The sequence below is a fragment of the Merops nubicus genome, unplaced genomic scaffold (assembly GCF_000691845.1).
Source record: "Merops nubicus isolate BGI_N331 unplaced genomic scaffold, ASM69184v1 scaffold37932, whole genome shotgun sequence".
NCBI lineage: Eukaryota > Metazoa > Chordata > Aves > Coraciiformes > Meropidae > Merops > Merops nubicus.
Window position 1 is genome coordinate 1 of NW_008595386.1, and position 12,646 is coordinate 12,646.

The 12,646-nt window shown below is 41.4% G+C and overlaps 1 protein-coding gene across 1 annotated transcript in view; it reads left to right on the forward strand.

Annotated features, from left to right (window-relative positions):
* Positions 1 to 728: 728 nt before the first annotated feature.
* Positions 729 to 12,646, forward strand: part of TERT (telomerase reverse transcriptase) — a gene marked incomplete at its 5' end in the record, with an annotated part of 32,135 nt that continues 20,217 nt past the window's right edge. Inside the window, 3 exons of the mRNA XM_008936010.1 lie at positions 729 to 2,659; positions 5,325 to 5,520; positions 9,757 to 9,946. Coding sequence (XP_008934258.1) covers positions 729 to 2,659; positions 5,325 to 5,520; positions 9,757 to 9,946 — 2,317 coding nt within the window. The remainder of the gene's footprint in view (positions 2,660 to 5,324; positions 5,521 to 9,756; positions 9,947 to 12,646) is intronic.

Genomic DNA, 12,646 nt, shown 5'->3' on the forward strand with positions numbered 1-12,646 from the left:
CCCCTGCCCCCTCCGAGCCCGCGGGGAGCGGGAGAGGATTGTCCCCCTCCCCCTTCCCTGGGGAGTGGGCGATCCAAGTCCTGGTGCGGGCGGGTGGGCGGCTGGAGAGCACAGAAGGTCTGCGGCCCCGTGAACAAACCGAGTGTGGCTGGGGAGCAACCGCCGCCTGCGGGTCGGTGCTTAAGGGGAAGAAACGTTTGGGAGAGGTAACCCTGCTTTTCTCGGAGCTACCACGTGTGCGAGCAAAACTGCTCTGCAGTAGGAAACGCATTTTGCAGGCTTGTTGAGCGGGTTTTAGAATGGTGAACCGAGTCCTTTCGTTGTACTTTTCTTTACGTAAAAGGAAATGGAGGCCTCAAGAAAAGCAGCGTTAGTTCCTTGGAGGTTAGTGCCTGTGCGTGCACGTATCGGCACCGCGCATCCACGGGCAGAGTGACCTGGAGGCCTTGGCGGCTGAGTTGCTGAGGGAGCCAAGGGGAGCAGCGGAGGGTGTTTCCTGGCCATGGAAACCGGGATCAAAAGAGTAGACGTTGAAAAGACTTCCTTAAAGTCATAGACCTATATTGCCGTGTACAAACATCTTGTGGTAGACTTGAAATCTTTCTCTTGGGTTATGGCACTTGTGGATATTTAATGTTGCTGTGAAAGGGTTTGATCTAAAGCTGATGCCTAGGACTGTGTAACTTGCATGTCTGTTTATTGAAAATATATCTTGTGGCTTATGGAAGGGTTGGTGATAAAAACTCATTTTCTTTTTTCTTTCTTCAGTTATCTAGTCAGAGTGAAGTCCTCACAAGAGTTGTTCAGAGACTGTGTGAAAAAAGAAAGAAGAACGTCCTTGCGTACGGATACTCCTTACTGGATGAGAACAGTTCTCACTTCCAAATCATGCCCTCTTCAAATATATACAACTACCTGCCCAATACTGCAACAGAAACTATTCGCATCAGCGGCCTCTGGGAAACACTGCTGAGCAGGATAGGGGACGATGTGATGATGTATTTATTGGAACACTGTGCCATCTTTATGCTGGTTCCCACTAGTAGTTGTTACCAAGTTTGTGGGCAACCAGTGTATGAACTTATTTCGCATAATGTAGACTCACCCCCAGTATTTGTTAAACAAAGGTTTTCAAAGCATAAACGTAATAGCTTGCTTGACTATATGCAAAAAAGGCTTATGTTTCATAGGCAGTATCTTTCAAAGTCACATTGGTGGAAATGCAGACAAAGACTTGATGCTAATGTCTTCAGCATAAGAAATAACAAGATAAAAAGCTTACTGTCCAGTTACCAGTACTCGGCAAAAGCTGCTTCTAAAGCAAGCAAACGGGTCAGAATGGTTACTGAACATCTGGAGAAACAGAGTAGCTCCAGTGTGTATTTGACAGCTACTGCACCATCTTTAAAAAGGAAGCTTGATAGTGAGAAACTTGAAATTCAAGCCAAGAGAGCAAAAGTAGAGAAATTCAGAGATGAAAAAGCTTGTAATATCACTCCTGATGTAAACCAGAGTAGTTCCAAGACAGATGGAACTGGGTATGTAGCATCGCATTCTGTAAATCTCATTAAAAAAGCACACATTTCTCAAAGAAGTAACAGTGATATGTCTGGTCCTTCTTTAGTTCACACATCTTGTGATGGGAAGATGTTTGTGGCAGGTGAAAGTTCTTTTCTGCAGGGAGTTCAGAGTAACAAACCTTTCAAGTCCAGCACTGAAATGCAAGCAGAATCCCATAGGCGAGGAGTAGAGATGCACATGTGTGAGTCTCGGTCGAATTCCGTACACATCAAACCCATGGAGGGTATTTCTTCAAAATGCAGAAGGCAAGAAAGTCCCCTAGCTCCTTTGCCAAAGAAGTTGCCAAACACCCTCTTGCGTTCTGCAGTATGCATTGACAGGAAGTTTCTTCTGTATTCTCACAGGAGCTTCCAGGAATGTTTTCCTAAGTCGTTTGTGTTGAATCGCTTGCGGGGCTGTCAGGCAGGTGGAAGACGTCTTATAGAAACTATATTCTTAAGCCAAAACCTGTTGGAGCAAAAGCGCAACCAAAGTCAGCCACATCACAGTTGGAGAAAGAAGTTGCCCAAGCGCTACTGGCAGATGAGGCACATGTTTCAGAAGCTGCTAAAGAACCACGGAAAGTGCCCTTACTTAGTTCTCTTGAAAAAAAATTGTCCTGTGTGGATATCTGAAACCAGTGTGAGAAAAACTGAGCTGGCTTGCCAGGCAGTCTTGCCTGGGGAAGCAGAGGTTCACAAGCAAGCAGAACAGTGTGGGGAAGAGCCTACTAAATGTGTGACAAGCAGCAGGTGTGAATCTGGTCACGCTGACGTGCCAGGCAGCCTGCGCGCTCCTCTTGCGAAGTCTGCGCGTGGGGAGTGGCAGAGCGAGGAGCAGAGCCTGGGAGAGGTGTGTGATTCAGCCCTCAGGGAGCTCCTCAAGCAGCACAGCAGCCACTGGCAGGGGTACATCTTTGTGAGGGAGTGCCTGGAGCGGGTCATCCCCGCCGAGCTTTGGGGGTCAAACCATAACAAGTGCCGGTTCTTAAAAAACGTGAAAGCTTTCATTTCCATGGGGAAGTTCGCCAAGCTTTCCTTGCAGGAGCTGATGTGGAAGATGAGAGTGAATGACTGCATGTGGCTTCGTCTAGTCAAAGGTACTGCTTACGTTGAAGAACTAAGTGGTGGGGGGAGCAGATGACTGGTGTTCACCTGTAGGGTGGGAAGGGGAGGGTGTTGAATCTGGGTTCAGAGTTGCTGGGTAATAACTGCAGCCGAGAGGGCAAACCTAGTAGGGTTTGTAACTGCTGGTGGAAGAATGCTTAAGTCTCTCTTCCTTCCACAACTTCAGTTTTAATTGTTTTCATTCACGTTTTTGTGTTTAATAACGTAACATTTTCACAGTCATGAATTTAGAACCTGAGCCTTTCAGCAAAACTCGTTCCTTTCCATCCCTGCCCTCCAAATTGCAGTAATGAAAAGTTCATTCAAGTGTGACCTAAGCACATAAGGAACAAGTGCAGTCTGCCTGGTGGTTACCATAAGCCTTCAGAAGGAACTAAGATCAAATCAAGACACTTGTGTTCCTTGCTATTAGAGTGAATTTTCCTCCCACAGTGTGTTTTTGATCCCATCTCACATTAACCATGTGAGAAAGTCTTGAGAATGGGATCCATGCAATACGGGGGTTGCCCACCATCCATCACCATTCTAAAGCCCTTCTCTAGGAACAAGAGACCCTTCCTGAGCACTGCTTCAGGCTGAATAGCTGCTGGTGCAGAGGTCAGCAGACTGAGTTGTCCTGCCTGAGAGCTGATGTGAGAGCACTAGCTGATTGCTCCAGATGCTGTATGAATCTCATCTGTTTAGTCCTTTTTTCAGGTGATGACAAGTAAATCTTGGTTCCCTGAAGAAGTCTTTCTTCAGATGCTGTCCTAGGACTTAAACCTAGGCTGAAGCTGTGGTGCTGGGGTTGATTGCTGTAGGATCTAATGCATATTGTCCTTATTCTGTGCTTCCATTTTCCATCTCTACAGTGTGGGTTGCACATCCTCAACTGGTATGTTTGCAGTATTTATTCTTGCCCAATAATGTACTTGGGTCCTGCAGTAATGTGAGCTGAAAATAGCATTCCTTTTTAAAAGGGTCTGAAATTACTACAGGTTGTTTGTAGTGTAGGAAGAAAATAAAAAGTCTGATGTTTGAGGACTAATGTCAAAAATAGGGGAGGTTACACTTACATAAGAAACTGTTCATCCTAGCAAATATATTGGTTTTTTATTCAGAAACTGGCTCAGCCCCATGCTTTTCAAAGTACTGAGGAGTCAAGTATTTTCAAATGTTTTTACTGTTTAATAAACGTTCCGTTCATAGTCATTTGGAACATCTTATCTTAAAGAACTGTAATAACCTCTTGTTCTCTGGCCTTATTCCAGGAAAAGCAACACATAAGCTTGATTTTGATTTCCATAAAACTTCTCCATTGTGCTTGAAGTTTAAACACATGTATTTAAATGATTGTTGAGCTGTAGGTGTTTGGTTTGTTTGTTTTTTTTCTCCAGAAGCAGTAGTAGTGGTTTTGTGGCAGTTCCCTGTTGTCAAGAAGTTAGAGAACAAATGGTCTAGTTCCAAGGCAGCTACTTAACAGCCTGATGAAATCTGTGTATGACAACTGCATATTCCAGCTCTTCAACTGGAGACTTTCCTAACAACCACTGGATTTTTTCATTGGTGTTACCTGGCTTCTGCCAAAGTGAACACCATTTTACCTATTTATAGTACTCTTTTCTCGGGTGCTGAAAATACATGAAAATGTCTCTGCCCTGAAGCACACAAAATCAAAACAGGGTAGAGAGCTGGAAAATTATTTCCGTTCTGTCGGTTTCAGTTTAAGCCTCAGCTCTGTTGTGTCAAAATTAAGCTGATTTTAACACATTGTGCCATAATCGTGATTTGTGCTATGCAGCTAAACTAATATTTCTGTATAATTTCTTTAAATTATCCAGTTGTAATTTGCAAAATTTTACTTATAAATTTGATAAGAAAAAGTGTTATGGGAAGTTGGCAAAAATTCAGTATTGTAGCACAGGATTTTATTCCCTACTCTGATATTTAGACATCACTACAAATCTATGTACCCTTAAATTTGACAGTTAGCCAAGAATGTCCTGGGTTTGTGATTTTTTTGCCATCTATATATTATAAGTGCTGAGTGACTTAGGGTGAAGGGTTTGGTTTTTGTTATTTCTGTTTCCTTTTTTTTACTGCAGGAGTAAGTTTTATATAGAATGTCTGAAATAAAACCTAACCCTGAAATTAATTTTCATGTTATTGCAAAATTGGAATATCTTTATTATTCCTAAGTCAGCCTAGTTTAATTCTGTTATTTTTATAGCATAAAGGTTTTGGGTGGTGCTTTTTTTTTTTTTTTGTAAATGTTTTATATTACGGTAGGCTTATTTCCATTTTACCTTTCCCTTCACAATAAGTTTGCTGTTGTGGACTAAAGAGCTTCCACAATCAGCATTGGGGGAAGAAAGTCTTTGGGCCACTAATGGCATGTATTCATATCCTGTGTGTCGGTTTGTCACTGCACATAATTTCTGTGTTTCCACTTTAAGCTTGGGTCACATTATTCAATGCCAGTGAAAATTAGGAGCAACATCTGTGCAATTGTTGGTATTTGTTTGGGTGTTTTTTTTTCCATTAACCTCAAGCTAAGAAAAGACTGTTATGTGCTGTTTTCTTGTCTGTATGTTCTGTTTCTTTACTAATACAAGTAATTGAAATTTACTATAACTACCTTTGAATTGTTTATTGAAGGTGATCACTTTGTTCCTGCCTATGAACATTGTTTCCGTGAAGAACTTTTGGCTAAATTCCTGTACTGGCTGATGGATACCTATGTTATTGAGTTGCTCAGATCATTTTTCTATATCACCGAGACCATGTTCCAGAAAAACAGGCTTTTCTACTACCGAAAGTTTATCTGGGGCAAGTTACAGAGCATTGGAATTAGGTAACATGGAAAAACTAATCAAACATTTACGAAATACATGGACATCTCATCTTTTGTAATGTAAAATTATAATTCTGCTTTCATTTATTGCCCATTTATCCTCCTTTTATTTGCTTGATTTACCCAAAGAAAATTCAGCATGTGATTTTGGCATGGACACCTTGTGAATTCAGAAGCATTTTATATGAGAAAACTGATTAAAATTTAGAATTCTTTGGTAGGAGAAGAGAAACCTTTTCATTAACAAAATGTATTAGGAAGAAGATTTCGTTTTGATAAGTCCATTTTTCACACCTTCTAATAATGAGTAAAACATAGTGACAGAATCCCAAAGTAACCTTGGGAAAGTTAATTTGAAAAATACTCAATTTTCTTCAACTGCTTTAATTAAAACAAAAAAAAAGTCTCTGAAATGCTTTAATACTCGCTTCATAAATTCAGTGGTAGCCTTGTAGTTTGGGTTGTTTTTTGGTTTTCTGGTTTGGTTTTGTTTTTTTTCAAGGTTGCGGGATTTAAAAGCTGCAGCTTGTTTTTCTCTTAGTGCAGCTGTGGAATTCCATGCTGCTTTTTTGGTTTTAGAAATGGATGCATGTATTTAGGGTATTATATAAGATCAAATTTTACACAATTAAGTGAGAAAATAGGAAAGATCTGAAGGCAATTTTAATGAACAGTATTGTGCACACACCTCCGTAGTTCACATCTTTTGAGTTTCTGTTATCAGTTGTTGGTGTCTGAGAGCTGTTTGGAACTGTGCAAAATGAGCATACTTGATGTCTCATGTTTTAATGTCTGTTCTGTATGGTGAACCTTTTGCTTTTACAGTGGTCTTTTTGGTCTACAATGTTGTATGTGTGGTTTTTCCTCTCCTGCCCAGCTGCTCCACAATTTCAACGCTGGTATCTCCAGTGCAGCAGTTCTGCATGTGTGTTTGCACTTAATGGGGCCTCAGTCTTGTTTGAAGTTGTGGCACAGAATATGCAATTTAAATAGTGGTAATAGAATATAATTTCCAATCCCATGTACTCTGTCTTGTCTTCAAACTAACAGCCTTGGTGTTGCACTTGGTGTTTATGTGGTTTTAATGTATTTCAAAGGGTACTTTTTGGCATAAAGTATCATCAAGTACTAACTTTTACATATTAGATATGTAAAAGTTAGGTATTATTAGATATTAGGTACTGGGTTTAGTAGTGTATGTGATGGAAAGAAAATGATTTGGTTTAGGTTTTAACCCTTTTCTCCCTGTTCACAGTTTTCCTAGAAAATCCCAATGAAAAATCTAGGAAAAAAACCTAGAAAAACAAGGTGCTCTGAGCTTAAAGACCCTAATCTGGGCTGACTGTCTCTTATTATTTCCCCCCCATGCAGGAAGCCCCTTCTCCCCTCTGGTTCAGGAAGTTCCTGAACTGCAGGTTACTGGAAGCTAGGGAAGCATCCCAGGGAAGTCCTGCTGCATGCTTGCCAAGGGCGTGCTGTAAGGACAGGGTGTTTGCTGTTGGCTACAGATTTATGGCTGTGTGGACTTTAGTCTGATCCAAGCAGCTGCACTTAAGCTTCAGTCGCAAGGCCAGAGCTTTCAGCAGTGCCTTTCCAAGTGTGCAGAGTAGCATGAGGTCTCCTCCTCATCCAGTTTACTACGTTCATACAGGTGGCAAGCTGCCTGCTTCACACGGGAGGAGAGAATACTCCTCTCGTGTTTAGAGATACTGGGAACAGCTGTTTTGGGCTGCCTCGGCCATTTTGAGGCTCTCCAGGCATTATCCTCTCCTAACCAGCCAGCGTTTTTGAGCTGCGTCCGTCTTCCCTGGGGGAAGAGTATCTGTTGGCCTCAGTTGTTGCCCTGAGGGCTGTTCTGTGGCTGCACTGATTCATCCTCGCCTCAGCTGGAGCTGCTGGTGGCCAGTGCTCTGAGCTGTCCCACAGAGAGGTGTTCACAGCCAAGTACAGCCACTGTTGCCTTTCCAGGCCTTTTGCATCCTCCGTTGGGAAGAAGAGAATGAGTGGACTTTGCTCAGGAGCTTGCCTTTGCACTGCATGTTGGTTAGGGAGTAAATCCCCATCCTAAAAGACCGTCCACGTGAGTAGATCGTGTGCAGAACCCCATTCAAGGGTGCAGACTGCAGTTCTGAGAAGGGACTGGTGTCTTGCTGCGTGGGTGGAGGTGACAGTGTGCTGGTCATTGCACACAGACAACTTCCTGTTAGTTTTTGAAGCTGTACCCAACTTTGTACTCCAAATTAAAGACAGTACTTACTAAGGAGAGATCAGTATTTCGTGATACAGTGGCTTCAAGTTACGTGGCCCACAGAATGCAAAGTTACATTTTCAAACTAATACAGCAGATTTTGTGGTGACAGCATCTGTTTCCCTAAGGACTCTGTGCACGTGAGAGCAGGATGGTTCAGTGGCCACTAGATTAGTGCATATTCAAAATTATTAGCACTGCTATAAAGGCCATGAAATAAGAAATGAATGTTGCTGCAGGCAAGATGCCATCTATCTGCAGCTGGCCAGAGGCAGTAATGATGAGGATCTGACAGTAATTTGCCTTTGTCTTCACTTTCAAAGGAGGTCTATTTTTTAAATTTTTTTTTTTTTTTTTTTTTTTTTTTTTTTTTTTTGGTGCGGGGGGTGGTGTTTTTTTTTTTCTTCCTTGGTGTGCTTTCTTAATGTGTGGGTTTTTTTTTTTTTTTTTTTTTTTTTTTTTTTTTTTTTTTTGGTGCAGTGGTTGAGATTTTTTTTTTCCTCCAGTCTTCAATGTGAATTGTAAAGGAATTTGATCATTCAGATATTTTTGTTGAACTGGAGTTCTTGGTTTTATCTTCGTGAGCTACCTAATACTGTACTACATGAAGAAGTTTCATGCATTCAGGGAAGAATTTCAGTCATAATAGATGATAATCATCTCTAGCTGTGGAAAAGGGGTCTCCTGTCCTTTCTGCTGTACTTTGGGCAGCATCTGTACGAGGAATTTAATTCCAGAGTTTGAATATAAATTTTCAAAATGCTCACTCAGTAATAGCTCAACTTGCTGGCCCTGGGTGCTTTACAGGAGTCACATACTGTTGTCTCTCAGACCCTGACAGCCCAGGCAGCTGCATGGCTGGCTCGTGAGTTGTGTTGGCATGCAGCAGAGAAGTATTTGTGTGCCTTTCTTACCTGCATGCTTGGCTTCTTGGGTGCCTCCTAGATCATGCGTACCAGGTTTCCACCATCCATCTCCTGCCTCTTGTGATAGTGTGGCCTTCTGTTACTAAACCAGCCTGTTGGTTCTGTGGGATGTGAAAAATCTGCATGCCAGTTTAGATGTGGTGTCCCTTCTTTTTTCAGGGATTTGATTTGTCTCCCTTCACTTCCCCGGGGAGTATCCAGCCACTAGGCTGTAAGGCTTTTTGCCATAGCGCATATTGTCCTCCTGAACAATACAAGCAGTGCAGGAGATTGATTCAGGTCTTCTGTGTTGCAGATAGGGCACTTTAACAGTAAGTCTTAAGTAAAAGCAAGAGCTTTTGTTCCACCTCCTTTTCCTGCCTCACTGCATGGGAAAGTACTTATATAGAACTGTAAACCCTGAGGGGATGTCTGAGGAGGAAACATTTCCTGCTAAGCTGAACTTACAGAGCTCAGAACCTGTGACCTGGGAGCCTTCTTGTCTTCCTTGTGTTTTGCTGTTCACTTTAGGTGATATCTTCTCATGAGATCTCTTCTTTTGAATTGTGTTACTGGATACCTAAATGCCCTTAAGCTGTATATGAATTGTAGTATCTCAGTTCACGATAACTTCTAATAAATAGTAGGTCTCCTACATGTTTGGAGTAGAACAGCCCATTACAGTAAGTCCTTCCCTGGATCTTTCTTACAGGTTTCAGAAGGTTATATTCAAGTTGGTTAATGTCTTTCAAGCTTCTGAAACCATGAGAAATAGCCAACTTCCTGTTGTCTTGCATAAAAAATACTTCATAATGTACAAATGTACTCAGCCAATCTGTGATTAAATTTCTGTTTGTCTTAAGATTTTTTTTAAATTATCTTAATTTGCATCAAACAGAAATCTCTTATTGTGTTACGTTGTCATTAAGACACCATGAAATTATTCTGAAATTCAAGTTTCCATGTAATTTTCTGCAGAGGTTAGTATCTAATTATTTTTTGCTTCGGTTATCATAAAGAGATTAAACGTTTTAACTTGCTGCCTTTCCTGTTGCTTACACTAAATGTGTGTTTGTATTGTAGAAACCATTTTGCCAAAGTACATCTACGTGCTTTATCTTCAGAGGAGATTGAAGCTGTCCATCAGAAAAAATACATTCCTGTGGCATCAAAGCTGCGGTTCATTCCCAAAGCCAACGGGTTAAGACCCATAGTGAAAGTGAGCGGTGTCGTTGAAGCGCGAGCATTCAGCAAGGAAAGCAGAGAAAAGAAGGTTTTTGACTTCTTTAATGTTTTGTCTGTGTTTGATGTAGACAGCTAATAAAGTGAGGGGTTTTTTTATGTTATGTAAACTAGTTTTAACACGGTGGGCTGGAACATTCAAATCAGAATGAATGAATGGGGCTGCCTGTTGCAACATAGCTACTCCCTGCCCAGTGCTTAATCAACATTAGCCTCCAGTTCCAGACTCATGTGTTTCTGTTTGCAAGTGTGTCTTAAGGAAGTGAATCTAACACAGTGGCATGGCCTGCGAGGTAGTCTTGTGTTCTTTCTCTTCTCTTTCCATGGCTTTCCCTCAGGCTTGCTTACTGTGGCTGGTTGTGGTAGGCACTGGCCATCTATGGGAGCGGATGGGTGGCAATCTGTAAGATACTCGGTGTTCTGAACTAACATGGTGTATTTGTTTGGCACACCATGAGGGGAGGGATGGAAGAGTCCAGCCCATTGGGATTTATCTGAAAACCAGTTGTGCACGTGGATGAGCTGGTTGGTGGCTGTGGCAGGTCACTGTGCAGTGGTGAATCAGGTGTGTCGCTGAAAAAGGTCTAACAAGGGCTGGGAGGCTGGATCAGGCCCAGTAGGGAGATAGGAAGCTGGGAATTATGGCAGTGTGGGAACAGGCAGAGAACACGCAGCACACAGAATAATCTGTTTAAGAGGCCAGTTAAGCACAAGACAATGTGGGAACTCAGTTTCACTGGCTTTCATGACTGCATTCATTGTTTTTCCTTAAGGCTGAGTCCCATTTAGTGCACAAGATTAAATGTTCCCCAAATGAGTGAGAGGTCAATGACTTCTTAGTACAGACTGTTCAGTGTTTGATCCCAGACCAGATTTAAAGGGTGTCAACTAGAAGTTATTCTGAAGTGCAAAGTCAACTGTGGTAGATGGTCAAGTGGTTGGAGCTAAGCTGGCTGCCCTGGAGCTGAGAGGGAATATCTGTATGCCCTGAAAAGTGGGAGTAGTATAATCATATTGGAGAGTGGTGACAAATAACTGAGCACACTAAAGTCTCCAGCTTTTAGACAAACTTCATCATCTGTCTAAACTGATCACGAAGCACAACTAAGTATTTTCATAAATCCATGAATGAGAAGGTGGTAGTAGTGTTACCCTCTCTTATCACATAGTGGAGTGAAAGAAAAGTGTCCAGTACAAAACAATCATTCGTCAAGTTAGGGCTTCCAGTCTAATGGAAGTGATGTATTCTTCCCCTCACCACTCCTCCCCCCCAAAACTTGCACAGCTACTCGGGTTTTTATCCTGTATACTCTGTTCCTCTTTTTCATCTTGTACTGTGTCCAGGGTGTCTCTGCTGTCCACTTTACTCCTAGCATTTAAACTGTAAAAAGATGTTTTCCAGTTCTTTCTATCTGACACTATTCCAGGTTTTTGAATTTGGAAGCCAGTTTGGAATTGTAGAGGTAGTCTTGGTCAGCTTCTGTAGCTTAGCACTGGAATGTATCCATAAGAATTGCCAGACATATTCTAAATACCCAGCAAATCAACTACTGATTCTTGCACAGCTCTCAAACTTGGCTGCAAAGTACATGGTGGAGTGAGTCCAGTTCTGTGAATTTATCCTCAAATCAGTGTAGATTTTGTTTTGTTTCAGAGATTTTAAATATTTTATTTACATTCTTCTTCCTTTTTCATTTGAACCACTTTTTAAAAATTGTTTTTAATGGGAAGCTCAAAGCACTGGGAAACATCACAGTTCTGAAAGATGTGATTTGCCTGAGTCATAGTCTCAGTTTTCTTTTATTGACTCACCTGCTAACACCTATATGACCATCAGCTTTGTGAAAAGGTGAAAATGTGCTTTTTGTGAAAAAGCAGCCATCCGGGGATTTGCTTCTTAAGAAGGAGGAACTTCTCTAGTGAGGATTATTTCATGCTGCTGCTTCTGTTTACCTTAGAGCTGCATCTCTACCCTTTTGAATCTGTTTCTTATGAACTTGGCGTGTAACAGAAAAGATACCACCTCAGGAATTCAGGAAGCCGTCTTAATTTTCAGAAATCCTTGTTCTTTAAACTGGTCAAAAACATTTTTGCAAGATCAGCCAATGAATGAACATAATTACTTACCTTATGTAAAGTTGGCTTAGGTTGTTTTGAAGGCAGTGGCAATAGTACACTAAACATTTTTGGTGTGCTTTAGTTTTTCCAGCTTTTCACTGAAACATGTAATTCATTTTTTTTCAGTGCAAAAATAAATGTTTACAGAATAATTGGAATGTTTCTATAAGTAGTTTCAGTGTATCAAATCATGATCACAATACTGCTATTGAGAGTAAGAAATCTTTTATGTTCTGTGTTTTGGAGTTTTTTTCTGAAGTTCTAAGCTGATTCATAAGTATGCTGCATGTGCAGTTTATTTTCTTTAGTAGTATGGCTTGCCCTTTCAACATTCTTTAGTTACCAGGTCTGTCAACACTTTTTCTCCTTAAGGTGTTTACAGAGCTCATCAGCCTGCCTGACATCACTACCACTCTGGTGTGTTTTACTGCTCCCATAGCTGAGAGTTAAATCTTGGCTAACATACTGGTGGAAAGTATCTCCAGAGGCTGAACTGATGGTGCAGCTGGATTTGGCCTAAAATCTCAGGGCCCACATTCTTTTTGCTGTTCTTGTGGTGATGATCTTCAGCAGAGAGAATCAATGATATTTATGAAGTGATCTTCTAATTGCT